The 16,951-nt window shown below is 33.7% G+C and overlaps 5 protein-coding genes across 5 annotated transcripts; 1 reads left to right on the top strand and 4 right to left on the bottom strand.

Annotated features, from left to right (window-relative positions):
- Nucleotides 1–139: 139 nt before the first annotated feature.
- On the bottom strand, nt 140–2,252 carry NAEGRDRAFT_74878 (uncharacterized protein; the record flags this gene model as incomplete). The annotated part of the gene is made up of 2 exons (XM_002670137.1): nt 140–387; nt 428–2,252. The coding sequence occupies 2 exons, from the start codon at nt 2,250–2,252 to the stop codon at nt 140–142; spliced, it is 2,073 nt and encodes a 690-aa protein (XP_002670183.1).
- Nucleotides 2,253–2,447: 195 nt separating this feature from the next.
- NAEGRDRAFT_74877 (uncharacterized protein) lies at nt 2,448–5,540 on the bottom strand (the record flags this gene model as incomplete). Its single annotated transcript, XM_002670136.1, has 1 exon — nt 2,448–5,540. One exon carries the CDS (start codon nt 5,538–5,540, stop codon nt 2,448–2,450), a length of 3,093 nt encoding a protein of 1,030 aa, XP_002670182.1.
- A 972-nt stretch (nt 5,541–6,512) lies between these two features.
- NAEGRDRAFT_74876 (uncharacterized protein) lies at nt 6,513–9,910 on the top strand (the record flags this gene model as incomplete). The annotated part of the gene is made up of 2 exons (XM_002670184.1): nt 6,513–7,082; nt 7,196–9,910. 2 exons carry the CDS (start codon nt 6,513–6,515, stop codon nt 9,908–9,910), a joined length of 3,285 nt encoding a protein of 1,094 aa, XP_002670230.1.
- Nucleotides 9,911–9,949: 39 nt separating this feature from the next.
- NAEGRDRAFT_59766 (uncharacterized protein) lies at nt 9,950–10,970 on the bottom strand (the record flags this gene model as incomplete). Its single annotated transcript, XM_002670135.1, has 1 exon — nt 9,950–10,970. The coding sequence occupies one exon, from the start codon at nt 10,968–10,970 to the stop codon at nt 9,969–9,971; it is 1,002 nt and encodes a 333-aa protein (XP_002670181.1). The 3' UTR covers nt 9,950–9,968.
- A 432-nt stretch (nt 10,971–11,402) lies between these two features.
- On the bottom strand, nt 11,403–16,672 carry NAEGRDRAFT_53734 (uncharacterized protein; the record flags this gene model as incomplete). Its single annotated transcript, XM_002670134.1, has 2 exons — nt 11,403–16,359; nt 16,494–16,672. The coding sequence occupies 2 exons, from the start codon at nt 16,670–16,672 to the stop codon at nt 11,403–11,405; spliced, it is 5,136 nt and encodes a 1,711-aa protein (XP_002670180.1).
- Between the last annotated feature and the right edge of the window lie 279 nt (nt 16,673–16,951).

The following is a 16,951-nucleotide window of genomic DNA, read 5'->3' as shown; positions in this document are numbered from 1 at the left end:
TCTTCCTTTTGTTCTCTTTTTCGCTTTCTATAAAGAACTAACAGAATAAAGCTAACAATTCCTACAAAGACAATTACCAAAAGAATCACGAATATTACAACGAAAGCAATAATACCTCCAAAATTGCAATTATTTGGACCTACACATGTTCCTCTACTTTCACAAACACTTGGATTGTCAGGTGCCAAACCAAAACAATCGAAATCGAATTGACAGCTAGATCCATACTTTTTTGAAGGACAGGAGCACGTATTGGCAGATACACAACTGCCAACATTCGAACAATTTCTAACCAATTCACAAGTTGGAATATCACATTGAAATCCTTTCCATCCTTCGTTACATTTACAAATATTTGGACCAATACATGAGCCATGGTGATTAGCACTATTACAATTATTGAGTTTTTCACAGCTAAATACTTCACAATTGATTCCTTTCCATCCGTCTTCACATTCACATTCGTATGGTTTCGAACATTTTCCTCTATTATTGCATGATAATTGACAATCTGGATCTTTACAATTAGATCCAAGCCAACCAACATTACATTTACAAGTATTTGGACCAACACATTCTCCGTTCAGATAACAATTTCCCTGATCTTCACAAGAAGGTTTCGAACAATCTAAACTACCTCTATATCCAGATGGACAATTACATTGATTAGGAGCTGTACACACTCCTCCATTCTGACACGATGGAGAACATGTAAATTGAGAGCAGTCATTACCACTCCATCCCTCCTTACATTTACAAGTATTTGGAGCGACACAAGATCCATGTGAATTGCAATTTCCAACTAGTTCACAAGAAACTGTTGAGCAATCAGGAGATCCCTTGTAACCAGATGGACATTCACATTGATTAGGACCATTACATTGTCCATTATTCTGACACGTAATCTTTTCACATGAAAATTGAGAGCAATCGTCAGAACCTTGCCATCCCGATTGACATTCACAATAATTTGAACCAATACACTTGCCATGACCACTGCAATTCTTAGCCATCGAACAATCAAAATCGTTGCAACTAGGACCAGACCATCCCTTCTTACATTCGCACTGATTAGGTCCAATGCAATGTCCATTCAAGCCACAACCATCAACTTTTTCACATGTAAATTTGGAACAAATTGAATCACCCAACCATCCATCATTGCAACTGCAAATTTGTCCAACACAGGTTCCTTGATTGGAGCAACTGGCAGTGCAACCTTGATTAAGGGAAGTGTAATCTGATTTTGTAATCTTACAATCATCAATAATGAAAAAGAAACCATTATCAAGATTGGAGAATTCAATTCTATTATTGGAATATTTGTTTCTCAATAGGACTAGATATTGATCTGCTATTCCTGCGTATACAGCTTGAAAATTCAAACTAAACGTGAAATTGAAAGTATTTCCATAAGTTTGAATTGAACTAAATATACAGTTAGAGCAATAAATTGATTTGGGAAGAGAAACAAATCCCAAATCCTTGTTGATTTGATAGGCATCATTGTTGTTAGATGTACTCGTAAGTAGAATGGCAGATGATGGATCCATATTGAAACTTCTATATAAGAAACTAAACTGATTTTTGAAAGTTGAATAAATCAATCCACTACTTGAAATTGTAAACGTTGTAATCTTGTTAGATAAAGGCTCAGTATAAAACAGCTCCATCTTCATACTTGCCAAATTAATCTTCCAAATAAACTTATCATGATTAAAGAATAAATACTTTCCATCATCACTCACTACAAACGTCCTCTTTTCATTGTCATTCATTGTTGGAAACCAATAGTCAACTTGCCAAATAGTATTCACTACACCAGAAGATCCAACCACTCTCAGAATTCTTGTACTACTCGTTGGTGTTATAATTCTATCAAAATAAAAGATTTTATCTGAAACTAGTGAGATTCCATCCACGAATGTGAGACCACATTTATCTGCTTGACAATGATCTTCTGTATAACCAAGCTTTCCATTGCCAATGATGGAGGAAACAAGATTGTCTTGTTGTGAAACTTTCATTATACGAAAGTTTGAGGTATCGTAAAAGTACAGGTCACCAACTAGAGATTCGAATAATGAAGTTGCCTTTCCAATGAGTGCTTGGTCCTTTGGAACACCATCTTTGAAGCCACATGTGCCTGTCCCAACAGAACCTTCGAATGCGAGCAGAAAATTCGCTTGAGTAAGGTTCAAGATCAAGCAGAAAATGACAAGACATCTTGTCAAATTATTATGGAGAGACATGTTTGAATTTTTTTGTATTTTACGTAAATTATTAGAAAGATTGAAAGGTCTGTCTAATGAGAATTGTTATTATTCGAAACGTGATTATTTTGAAAGGTGAATATTGCATTGTAAACTTTGAAAATCGCGATCACGTTTCTGAAAAGAAAAATGTAGTGTATTAATTCCTACACGATGCAGTAATCAATTAGATATTTAATGTAATTTCTTATTTTCTCTTCTCAATTCTTCCAACTCCAACTTGAGTTTTTCATTTTCTTTTCTCAGCATGTCCACATCTTTTTGTAAATTGAAATTTTCTTGGATCATTTCAGAATAGTTCAACAAGGGTCTCACTTCACGCAATTCTTTCATTTCATTCTCAATAGCCATGCTCAGGTCTGTAATTTCACCTTTTAAATAATTGATCACAGAATCAATGATTAACTTATAGGTGAAACAGTCCAATCTCTTTTTGGCGTTTCTCTGTATCATTGAAATGAGACACCTTGTTATTATCTCATTGACTCCGAATTGATTGTTAATATGGTTGTCTATCCACAATTTTATGGCATGATGGAGTTTCAATTCTCCCTCCAATGTAACTACTGCTGAGTGAAAATACAATCCATCATAGGTAAAATATCTATGCTTTTCATTGAAGAGTGAGAGGTCTGTTCCATTGATGAATCCTTTGTCCAATCTTAATGGACAATTAGTTAGTAATTCCAAAAAAATACAGCCCATAGAGAAAATATCACACGATGTGGATACCTCTCTATTTTGAATCAGTTTTGAGTCGTATGTTAAATCTTGACGGTTCTCTTCTTCGTAGGTGTTATCTGAAACTTCTGGAGCCATATATGAATACTTTCCAACATTGATTGTTATTGATTTTCCTAGTTCCACAACTCTAGATTGATCAAAATCAATAATTTTAAATGTGTCATTCACTTTAACAATATTATTTGGATCCAAATCTCTATGAGCAATGTTGTGATTGTGTATTGTTTGAACTGAATATAAAATCTTGGAAAATATCTCAAGTATTTCAATTAAGTGACTCTTTTCCATTGTTTTTTGATTAATATTATTCTTTCCTATTATTTTCCTAAGCGATTCATCTCCCATTTCCATTATAGTATACAAATGCTTTGTCTTTAAATGTCCAAACTCTATAATTCCACAATCAAAACATTTGATTTTACCTTCAATATCTTGCTTTAAAAACTCAATTCTCTTTTTTGTGTGATCTAAATCATATTCTGATTCAAATTTGATTTTGATGGCAAAAGTTTCTTTAAGCTCCAAATCGAAAGCTTTGAAAACAACCCCCTCAGCTCCATAACCCAACGTGGACAATAAATGATAGCGCTTGAAGGAAGAGTTTTCTCTAAAAATAATAGCTGCTGTAAGCACTCTATGGGTAGTTCCTGTGGTATTTCTATATTCTGATAAAATTGATTTGATATCTTTCCCGTTCGTTTTGTAAAGCAAATAAATTATTGAGCTATACTCGTGCTCTGAGTAAGCGTGAAACGAAAATTCGTTTGAAATATCATTAATTGTTTCAACTAGTTTGCTTCTTTTGGTGATCTTTTGGATACGATCTTTTAACAAGGTTTCCAAGTTCATACAAAATAGGAAATAGTCAATTGTTTCCGTAATGTTTGCTTCTACCTGCAAGTAGTTCTCACCTATAAGCTTTAAAATCCAAATAACAATACAAGTCTGTACAAACTCTAAAGAACACTCTGAAGGAGGCAATTCAGATGCATTATCAGATTCATCATCATTAAAGCCGATAATATTCGAATCTATTGTCTTGGATAACAAATTATAGAGCCCTTCTTCTTCCAAGTAAACAAAATCTACAACATGTACAATGGAAGTGTGTAATTTGAGTATCTTATCACCCTTTAATTCTTGGGATGCATATTTAAGTGCTTTTTCATTTTGTTTGAAAGCTTCCAAAACAATCTTTCTATCATTTCTGTAGCAAATAGGTGCGTATTCAAGGGACAAGCCATTTTTCTTCAAAATTGAAAGAAGAAATTCCTTTTCCTCCAATAATTTCAGTAATTGCTGTTCCTTTGCATGTAAGTCTTTAGTCTTGCAGAAAAGAACCAACTCTCTAAAGTTTTGGTCATCACATAGAATAAAGCTTAAACTCTCTGAAATATTACAATGATTTGGTTGAGAAATGAATTCCTCTGTGCGAGGATCATTTGTTAAAACAAGTGCCTTTAAGAGTGATGTATCTACTGTCTCAATAAAGTACTTGTCCAAATCTTTTCTTATATTAAGTAAATATTGAACGAGAGCCTGAAGGCCAGTTTTTCGTTGTTCAGTATCTGCAAGGAAGAGCTCAATCTTTTGCTTCTCTTCTGGTGTGTAAGGTAGGAAAAATGAATCCCGATACACGATAGATCTTGGAATTAAATCAGGAAATAGAGAGATAATCATACGTGGATCAACATTGCCCTTGGAGAAGTGGACCATAGCTTTTCCAAAATCACCATTAGTGACAAGGTAGAAACCATACTCTGTGTGAATAGCTTCAATTCTCCAACTCTCCAACTTGTAGATGCTATTTTCAACTGCTTCACAGATTTGAAGAGTCCTTTCGAATTGTTGATTATGTAAGAGTTCTCCAGCTTGGTAATCAAATTGCTTCATGACTATTACATAAATGGCATCCTTAGATGCAAGGAAGCATCTATTTGATGGATCTATTTCATCATCCCTATCAATCTTATCCCTAGAAGTAGATCCAACCCCCATACCTCTGTCAATGTTTTGTGGATTGTCAAAATCTATGAAATTTTGCTGGCTCATTGCAATGATTTCATCCTTGAGTGGAATATTCTGGACCAGAGTCTCACTTGTAAGTTGATCATGTAAAATTCTAACTTCAAGTCCTGCTGATAATACTGCAATGAGAAATGGATTTAAATAAGCCACCATGTTTGGAACCTCACTCCAAGTAATGTATCTACATTTTGAACCAGAAGAGTCGATAAATACCCCTATCTTATTCACAGAGAGAACGGTTTCATTTGGAAGTGACAATCCAAAAGTATTTTGTTGAACTCGATTCACATAATCCATTACCTTTTGATGACCTATGGGAAGCTTTTGTAAATCAATTAATGAATATTCCTTTTTGAGACCAACACAAAGTTTTTCTCGGCTCCAATTCAAGGATTTCACTTCATCTGAAAGTACCACTTCTTGTATAAATTTAAATGTTGATTCTTTGCTATCATACTTTAAAATTGAGATAGTTTTCTTGGAAGCAACTGCCATTGTAAATTCTCCATTGTGTTTTTTAAGAGCAAAGCTTTTCGAATTCTTTAAAATTCAATCAATCATTTCACAACAATTATACAAACCTGTGAATTTTTGATTGTATCAATTTCTCTCATCATACTCAATGTAAATAATTTAATGCACCCATCAGTTAAACAAATTAACATTCCCAATTCAGATACCGAACACATTTGAGTTACGGGTTTCTTGGTAAATTGTTTCTTTTGATTGTACAATGAACAAGAAAACTTCTTTTTATCACTAGAGTACATTATAATATAACGTGATAAAGAACAATCATTTGTTGCCACAAAGAGGGTATTTAAATAGGTACATAATGACTCAACCTTTCCCAATCCATCCAATAATTGGAAATACTCAAAGGCTGTATGTCCCATATTATTATTATTCATTATTAATTTGCTTTCCGATCGTGGTGAGATGAGCACAAATTGTTTTCATATTTTTTTTTATTTTGAGAGCTTTCCCATCACCACTCTATTGATTCTTGGTGTAATTTCACACCTATTAACTCCGAGAATTTAACCACATCATCATGATTTAAATAATACTTATAATTTTTGGAATATAATTAGGTATTTTTATCAGTTTCATTATCATTCACTTTGGAATATTCATGGTCACCACTCATAATCCATGCCATAACCATTAATAACTTTTTTTGGTAGTTATTGTAGATGTACTGTACCTTATCCATTATTTCGTCTTGACATTGAATGTATGGAATTTTTTACGTAATTAAGCAACACCTTTTCGAACCCTTATTTGAAATTCCATTAAGGAAATTACACTCCATTTCCGAATCCTAACTCAATCATATTATTAATAAATTTGCTTTCCTATCAAATCGTATTCAGCTTGTTAATATAATTCTCTATCACCACACAATTAAATGTTAATGATTAATGTGTGATGATGTGGGGATTCCAGATAAAAAAAAACTGCGCCATGTCTTCATCTTCTTCCTTACTAGCCACCCTTCCAAGCGCCTCTCTCTCAACCATTAAGAGGAGAAGGAGCGAGTTGGTAACTCTAGAAAAAATTCTCAAAGGACAAGATGATCAAATCAGAGCAGAGATTAATTTGTTTGAACAAGTTGAACAATTTTTTGAAACTACGACCAATAATAATCGCAGTAGTGGTGTTGTTATGAAGCATTGTGCTAATTTCATCAAAGCAATGCGGAAAGTAATCGAGAATATCAAGGGAAAGGTTGTAATTTCGTTCTTTGCCAAGCCTGGTTATGGCAAATCCTTCATGATCAATAATGTGATTAGTGGATTTGAATGTAGATACGACAGCCCTCTTCCTTCTGGTAGATGTAGTGGCAAAGGACTCACTACCACTGTGATTGATGTAAAGTACGGAGAGCACTATAACCTAACCAAGGTAATGTGTACTCAGGATGAGTACTTGTTGAGAGCAAAGCTTTTCAATAAGAGCAATGTTAAAAATTATGAAGCAAAAGATTATGATTTCAAGAGAGAAACTGTAACTATTGATAAAGATAATACTCTTGTGAGTGAAGATGAAATTTGCAAGCGCGCTCTTCAAAGGATTGCACTTTTCGAAAAGACTAAGGGAGAATTTGATTGTTTGACAGTTAAAAAGTTGATTTTGTATATTCCAAGCCATATCTATTGGCAAACAACATTATAGTAAGAGATATGCCAGGTTATGATGAACATTCCCAATCAGATTTGTATAAGCAGTACATTAAGGAAAGTATGGAAGATACTTGCATTCTTGTTTCAGGAATTGAGAATTTCAGAAGTATTTTTGATGATGGTCTTGTTAAGAAATATTGGGAATATGGCATCTATTCACCAAAACAAGCTTTCGCTCCATCTATTATGATAGGTGTAAATGACAAGGAGCAAGGGGATGCTAAGGAATATGAGCGTACTGACTTGACAAATGATCATGAGACCTTGAAATCCAACTTTAGAGATCAAATAGCAAACTTTTTCGATATTTACATTGAAGGAGCAAAAAAGTTAGATAATTGCAAGAATGAGGAAACCAATTTTATGGAAAACAAGATTGAGTTTGTAACAGACTTGAGCACCAATGTTTCAGTTCTTGCATTTCCACCTAAAAACCACAAATCGGAAATATTCAAAAAGCAGTTTTCTACTCAAATAGAACAAGCAAGATTCAAAATTATTGAAAATAATTGTGGTAGATTAAGAGACATTGCAATTATTATTCTTTCAAATATTCTCTGCAAGACAACTAAAGAGAAAGAAGCTTCAGTTGATCTTAAAAAAAAATTGACAAGCCTTAAAACTAACATTTTAGAAAAATTGAATGCTAAAATAGAGCAAACAAAAACTGTTTCACCAACCTATGAGGTTCTTATGGATGGCAATGAAGCTTTTTCAGCCATTCAATTCATCACCAATTTGTACAATTTTTTCAAAAAGGGAATTGATGAATGTTTTAATATGACAGACATGGAAGAAATGTTAGAAAAAGGCAAAAAATCAAGATTTCAAAAAGAAGAAAAGAAAAAAGAATGGAAAGAAATATATGAAGATTTCCATAAAAACTTTCTTGCAATAATAGAAACAATGAAGGGGAATGCTAATGAGTTGGCAAGTGACTTGAATTCATTTCTGAAATTAAAGCTACCTGCTATTGAAGCCGAGTTGGAAGAAGAATTTGTAAAAAGTTTAGTTAATGCGCTGAACCCTGAAACAGAAGAAGAAATTGAAAACGATTTGATCTTAGAAATTTACAATTATATTTGTGATTACGCTGACAAGCTTTCAGAATTTTTGAGAGATACTGAAAAAATTCAAAGTTTGAAATCATCAGAAAAGGACAAGATTAAGGATCTTCTTGAAATTTACAAGAAAAAGAAACCTCAATCAAGCACTCTTGACATTACCTTGAAATCAAAATTACAAAATCCTCAACTCTCTCCAACCTCTGGTTTGAAATTTCCTATTACTGAGAGCCGTCAGGTCTCAGATTTAAAAACTAAAGAGTATGTCGTTCCCATAGACCCGGTTAGTAAATTCTCCCTTCCAAAGTTGAAAAAGAGCGATCTGATATTGGAAAAGTTGGATATGAGTGATTCAAATAGTAATGAGGCTGTCATTTCCTTTGATTGGGAATCAAAAAAGCTATCTATCTCTTATTCTGAAGATTGGAAACCAAATCTAATGATTACGCCTCTTACTGAATTAGAGAAACAACAATATCTATTTTTCATTGTAACTGAGCGTCGCTATGTTGAAAGATACAAGAAGATATTGAAGGAATCAAATTTTGAATCCAACTATAATTTTTTAATTCTGGATGAAAATGTAAAATTAGGATATGCCAGAGCTGAAACTTGTGTATTCTTAACTTGTGAACATTTTCAAATGGAAACTGCCATTATTATGCATGATGATATTAGACTTTTCTATGAATATTTACACGATCAAAAGATTACAACTCCTCATAAATATGCCATGACAAGAGCTTGTTTACAATTAGAAGATACATTGTATGAAGAATTATTTGCTCCAAAACAAATTAATGAGGTTGTCGACAAGTTAAATAGTATCCTTACGGTAGAAAACTTGTCCTATTCACTGACCAGTTTGATGAAAAAGATTGACAAAAATGAAAAATATGAAAAACTGACTGATGAAATGAAAGAAAAACTATTGGAAACTGTCACAGAATATATTGCCAGCATTAAGAATAATGACTCTAGAGAAATAGCATTGGCTAAAGTTGCAAAAAATCCAAATACCTTTATTGAATATGCTACAATTGCAGGACTTAAAATTGTTGATGACGTTGTGAAACTGTTTGACAGAGCTCAACATGTTGGTAGAGTTTCCTTGTACGATTATCAAATTAATCCTACCACAAGAAACAAAGTTTATGGTCTAAGCAAACCAACACACATTCTTTCTAACTCCAAATCTTCAGTCTACATTTATTATATTAGAGCAATGAAGGGAATTCATTCAATTAGTGATGAAGAGTTTTGGAAGAAACCTGTTGACACCGAAAGAAAGAAGTTTTTAAAGAAATTCACTTCAAAAAACAAGACTGAATCTTATTGGAAACAAGTTGCCGAAAAGGGATACAGATATGCAGATACTTTCTTGAAAACTCAAATGCTCTTGCATGGTGTTGGTAGTTTCCAATTATTCTCTTTTGCCTTCTCATCAAATTCAAATGCTCCATCTTTAAACGACTACAACGATGCAAAGAGAGGTGAAAATTTTGACAGTGATAATGAACAAGAGACTGGAATTGAAGAAATTGCTGCTGTTTCTGATAACAAGAAAAGAAAACGAAACCTCAAAAAATCCTCTTCAAAGAAATCTAAAAAATAACTCAATTGTACTTGTATAATAAATAATAAAATGATTAATATTACAAAATATTAAATATTTAATAATTTACAATTAGTACAAATAAGGCAAGAATAATCATCAAGACATTCAAAGAGATAACATTCACTCCACTTCCCATTGAAGTTCTAGTTGAAGTTGAAACTTTCTTTGAAATTGCTGGATTTCCATTATTATTATTATCATTACTAACACCCAAGGAGGCATATAATTTTCCAACCTCAGTCAAGCTTCCATCCTCATTGAACACAGCACTGAATCCCATGATGGGATCCTTTGGATTAATTGGTGCAAACCATGAAAATCTTTCCACATATGATCTTTCTAATAAACCTCTCACTGTCACATTCATAAAGTTGATGGCATCTTTCTGAGTGTATGGAGCTGGTTTTGAAGCAGTTGCACTCCAATCGGCAGCTGCAAATTCAGTTACCCAAATTGGGAGTTTGTATTTCTTGTAAGTTTCGTCTACCATTTGAAGAAATGATGAGCCATATTGTGGAGTTCCATACCAATGGACAGCAATAAAGTCAACTTGCAATTTAGATGTAGTTGCAAGAGTCATGAATTGAGAAAGCCATGAATCAGTGGAAGGAGCATAACCAGCCATAGCAGGAGAACCCAACTTTCGTTTAGTTTCCATCAATTTCGGCCACAAATTAACTGCTTGTTGTGGAGTCAAATTCGATTGCTCGCTCAAATCAGGTTCATTAAATCCCAACAAGACATTATCCATTCCTTGTTGATTCAAATTTGCCAACTTTGTCATGGTTGCATTATTAATTGAACCACTTCCCCAAATTTGTGGAACATATGAAGTGACAGATGGCAGTCCAGTGGAAGGAGCAGAATTTCCCCAATTATAACACCAAGCAACATTCAACGATTGCGCCAAATCTTTGTAAGAATTAGTTTGTGGAGCTCCAGAGTTTGGAAATGCCATTCCCTTTTTTGGAGATATCACTAAACAGTTGATAGAGTGGAGGAAGAGAAATAATGTGAAACAGAGAGTGCAGAGGACACTCAGTGGTAGTTTAGTCATTTTTTTTTAGAGTTTGATTTTTGGACTGTTTACATGTGAAGAATCGAATAACGATGTGATTGGTGAATATGGGTTTCCTTTTATGTTTTATTGGGAATATTGTAAAGCAACATTAGTGCTCCCTTAATTCTATCAACTTCGGTTAACAATTTCCATTAGAACAGAGTTTCGAATTGTTTACAAATTTACAGTTCACAATCTTTGTGCAAGGAGCAAGATCAAAGTTGATTGTAAAAAATATTTAAAAACCACAATTCCTGACTATGCAACAATCTGAACTATTTATTGTATCGTAAAGAATCGAATAGTGGTGGGAATGAAAGATTTGTTAGTGATCATTCAAGCAAATACGCCTCGTTATTTAATTAGTAACGCGCAAGGTGGAACTGAACATGATTGCTGTGTGTAGGACTCATTCCTGTGGTTCTGCTTTTAGTTTAGAGGAAGGATGGTACGAGTTGACTTTAGTTGGGAACCTTGTTTTAACATATCTAATTTTGTTACTTCAGTATTTCTCAAATTTTCACTGTATTTTCTCTCCAATATTTTATCCGATTTGATTTCAAATAATCTTATCATTCCTTGCAATCCTTTAAGCTTGAATTCTCCAAGATCGTTTGCATGGTATTTCAACTTTCTATCTTCTGATTTAGTTGATTCTGTATTTTCACTATATTTGATAGATCTTCCTTTTGTGCTGAATATTGCCTGGAAATCCTTGGATTTTTTGCTTTCTCCTATACCATTCACACTTTTAAATGAAGGACTAATGGTTTCCAAATAAGTTGCTTGATTATCTTCCTTTAAAGTGATGGATTTGAATAAATTAGTTCCATGAATTTTCCACAACTCTGAGAACATATCTTCACTAATTAAAACTTGACCACCTTGGGTAGAAGCCTCAATTCTAGCAGCTGCATTGATAGTATTACCAAAGTAGTCTGGTCTGTTCACTACCTTGTCAAAGATCTTCTCTGCATAACCAAAATGCAAGCCCATTCTAACTCTAATTCCATTCCAAACTATCTCCTTGGTTTCATTATTAAACTCTGTTCTACAATCATACATTTGTAATAGTTCGGATGGCCAAGCAATGGACATTAATTCGTGTTGACAGCTCATTGCCCAATCTATTCCATCCAGTGGATCCTTGAATACGACATAGAAACAGTCTCCTTGAGTCTTGACCTCAAAACCTTTGAATAAGTTGAGTTGATTACGCAGAACATCATTGTGCAATTTGAGACCTTCTCTCATTCCCTTTTCACACTTTTCCCATAAAACGGTCGAGTTCTGAATATCTGTAAAGCAGCAGCAAATGTTACCAGTTTTAGGTGCATTCTTGGTATTACTTTCTGATCTTGAAATACAAACATAAGCGATTGATATGGCAATAATAACGAGCAGAATGACAAAGAACCCAGCCAATGAAATCAAAACAATTGCAGTAGTCGATAGCACAGGTTTGACAACACTCACACCACATGAACTGCTGAAATCGAATGCATAATCAATATCAGTGAAAGTGTAATAATTTTCTGTTGGAACGATATTGACTCTGCTCAAGTAGACTTTTCTTGGGGCTTGGTTGCAATCACAAGTTGTTGTACTTTTCTGATTACAAGAAGAAGAAGTTTGATTTGTTGTTAATTGACTTGATTGACTGGAGCATTCCAACCCAAATGGTCCAAAAGTATTCAATCCAGAAATATCAAATGTTTGAGCAGAATAAATTCCTGAAAATAGATCATCAGTACTCAGTTTCGTAATTCCCATTTCTTGGTAAATTCTATTAAGGAGTGTTTCAATGAAAAATCCTGTAGAGTAACCTTCCAATGTCATGTGTGTTGCTGTACTATTGTAATTGTAGTTAGACATGAATAGTGAGATAAAAGAATTCTGTTTGTCAGTATGTAGAGAACTGGTTGACAATGAACAAATATCAGAGCTGTAAATCTTTGGAGCAAAGGTAATTGTGGACAAATAGAGGAAGTTATGAGCAAATAGAGCAGACTTGTAATTGTTAACAGTGAAGGTCTTTGAAACAAAGTCATTATTATATGCTTCCGATAGAATTCCAATATTAGGCGTATATGTTGTTTGATACATAATCAAGGAAGATATGAATGAAGCTGACATTGATGACCCAGATATCAAAACAATTGATTGAATATTTCCTTCTTGAAGTTTAACTCCCAATGAACTAAAATCACTGCTGCCACTAAAGCCTTGTATTAAAGATATTGAAATACTATTATATTCCAAATACTCTGCTATTAATGGAATTGATTGGTTGGTCCAGTAAGGAATATTGTGATAAATAATTGCAATAGATCCATAATTCTTGAAATAAGAAATTTGAGATGCAACTTCATCTAACACAGAGGATTTCATATTGATAAAATATTTGGAGAATGGTTTTCGCAATTCTAAAGAATTGGAAGTTGTAAGCATTGGCGTATCATATGTTGTAAGAATTTGTTTGATATTGTCAATTGTCGCAAAATCTTCATCACTAGAAAAACCAGTTACAAATGCAAATACCTTCTGTCTAGTTATCATATTTTTCACCTTAGTTTCAAGACTCCATCTACTATCTGTAAACCCGAAATATTCTGTTCTTATTTGAATTTTCTGGTTAGTAGTTTTGGTATTGTATACGTTTATGTAAGATGAAAGTCCTTTCGAGTAGTCATCTGCATCGATTACGTCATTTAGTAAACTTAGTTTTGAAGAACTCAATGATTCATCACCAGAGAAAGGTATTAATCTGGCAAACACCAAAGGTTGTTCTAATGAGGAAATATCTATTGTAGGAGCAGCACGCTTTTTGCTATTCTTATATTTAACAAGACCACACCCATTCATATCATAGTTTCGAATATTGAATTCAGAAAAAGTCTGTGATTTTTGATTGTAAGCATAGATATAGTTTGTTCTTAATCCTAATGAACAAGGGCTGGATCCAACAGACAGCTTTCCAAAGCTTACACCAGCAGAAGTTACTTGCTGTACAGTATACATGTAGTTCAATAGCCCTTTAGCGTCTAAATTACCTCCACTACTATCGATAAATGCAGAGATCATTGCTCCAATAATATAGCCCTCAAGATAAGCAGTATTATTTCTATAATTAATTGAAGGAAAATATGTATCCATTGAATTTTCAAAATCTGTTATTACTTGAAGAGTAGAGTTGTAGGATCCTGGAAGATGGCTCACATACTTTACACTCAAGTTTTCATCGACAATCAAAGAAAGTGGTGTTGAAAAAATAGCTTCAACACTCGAATCAAATAGTGAATTGATCAAATAAACAGATAATCCCTTTCTAAATAGTGGGCTAGAATTCGAATAGGTCTTTTTGATTTGTGAGATGATACTGAGAATTTGGTCTGGATTACTCAAAGTAAGAAAGATGGAGTGAGGGTTAGCAGTGTTAGAACTGAGTTGATTAATAATTGAGTCTAATGAAATTGTTTCAGTGGCATCAACCTCGCTATCGGTCTCTATACCAATCGAATCCAGAATAGACTTTAACAATTGTCTAACCTCGACTGAATTTGAATTTGAACTGCTATAGACGATACTTATTCTATTCTCTCCATTTTTCATGCTATAATCTATTACGGTACCCAATTGATCCATTATTGATGGAAATACATGAATAAAAGATGAAACAAATGTATTTCTCAATACCATACTATTTGTTGAACGCACCCCAAATAAAGGAATATTTGAAAATTCTGAATATCCTCTAATATCTATGGTTGAATTGGTATTTGAACTGTCCAAATTAATACTCTCAGCAGAAACCCCTACAAATGCAACACTTTCATGGAGAGTTTTCAGTTCTACAACATTTTTCAACATTGATGCTGAATCATCGTGATATAGTGTTTTGAGTTCAATATTTCTTGTATAATTACTATTTCTTTTTGAAAGAGCAGCATTAATACCCACAGTAATAAATTGATCTCTCAAAGAGGTTGATAAAATAGATTGACCTATTATAATTTGTTTTTGAATTTGAGCAGTGTCTGAAATACATTTTTGGGTGTCATACCACGAAAAGTCCCTGAAAATATTAAATCTAATGTTAGTATTGTTCTTGAGCTCTATATTACTGAGGTAAATAATTTTAAGTCCTTGATTACAATTATCAGAACATGAACCAGATACTACTGTTTGATTGCTAGGTGAAAGGAAATGATCGTACAAATTGACAGCATTGCAATATTTGTATCTACCAACTTGAACCGATTCAAAATTGAAATAACCACCAGCATTTGTTACATCACTAACACCAGATGTAAAGTCGAAATATATACTAGCAATAAAGTTAGACCTTGTTAATGATCCTATCATGTTTTTGAGCACAGTAAACACAAGTTTTCCTACTAAATAACCCTCTAGCTCAATAAAAGTAAACGACACAAGTGATGGATCAAGTCCCAAATTTTTAGCATACTCCTTTCTAGAACGTTGATAGGATGAAACAATGGGATAGCTGGTATCCATTGGACTTGGAACCACTTGAGAAATTACAACATTGTCCGTATAATAGGTCTTTCCATAGGCAAGAGAAGGAGGTTGATAGGAGGATAAATCTTCTGTCAATGCTGATGATCCAACAAAACTCACAGTAAGGAAAGTAATCTGATTGGCCTTGCTGTATCCAAGTGTTGAATTATAAGGGGAGAAGGCTACATCCTTAACCAATCTTATATATTTCGAAAGAGGAGCATAGGTTCCAATCAAAACTATTGCCTCTGGATTGCATTTACCAATTGTATTGAAAGCATCCTCAACCTGCAGAGTATTTCTTGGGAAGGTACCACTAGAACAGAGCGAAATGTTCAATCTCTTCACCAATGATCTATTAATTCCTGACAAGCCAGCATTACCAAAAGCATCATTCTGATACATGATACTAATCCTTCTTATCAATTTGACATTTACCAGCCACTCAACCATAGCAGCAGTTTCGTCATCATACGAAGCACGAATATTAATAATATTTGGATAGAAAGGTGTTCGAAGCCAACCAACTCCAGTGAATGATCCAATCAGAGGCCAAACCTGACTCAGCACATCAGTAAAAACATTCTGCACTGTTGGAGTACCAACAAAACCAATCAAGCCAAAGTATTTTCTTCCTTTTACCTCATCCAATGCGATACTATTATTGAAAATAGCCTGATTCAATGTTGACGTATTCGGAGGAGTAATATTATAGAGAAGCAAATTGGTATTCACCTTTGTGTTGGTTGGTTCGTAGGCATCATCTAGAGTTAAGAGTTTCAACTTTTTACCTCCAAAAACACCTCCAAGTGCATTGAATTCATTAAAGGCAGTCAAAATACCATCCCGCATTTCAATTCCAAGTCTATGAACCACCAAACAAGAACATGTTGTTTTTATGTGGTCATCACGATGTTAATATTTTTTTTAAATATTTGAATTTAAAATTGGGCGGGAAATTTCCAATTAATGAAATTTGTATGAAATTCCAATACTTACCTCTTGGAAGGACCTGTTAGTGGTGCGGATTGAGCAAACCAAATTTCATTGTCCAGATCCCATGTTGTTGTATCAGAAGATGGATTTGAGGGATTTATTAGAGCGTTGGTTGTGATGAATAGAAACAGGACGAAACAGCTAATGATTGAAATTAGTTGTAAGGGTGAGAGAACCTTCATCATTGAAATGAGATTGAAAGGTTTTTTTGATGTTGGTAGAGTTTGAAAATACACAAGTATGAACATCTTTTACTGATTGACCTGCAAGAGTACAAGAGATTGAAATATATTGATGGGCGTAAATAAATTTGGAATACATTTAATGGCGCTCAATATTAGAGTTACTTCTGTTACAAGTTGAGATAAAAATATGATTCTTACTGAGATAGCCTTTTCGGATTGACTTGATTTGTCAAATAATTCACCAAAGATTCTGTCTCTTTATTTCATGCAAAAGAT

Source organism: Naegleria gruberi, assembly GCF_000004985.1.
Source record: "Naegleria gruberi genomic scaffold NAEGRscaffold_74, whole genome shotgun sequence".
Lineage (NCBI taxonomy): Eukaryota > Heterolobosea > Eutetramitea > Acrasida > Naegleriidae > Naegleria > Naegleria gruberi.
This window is presented reverse-complemented; position numbering and strand designations above follow the sequence as displayed.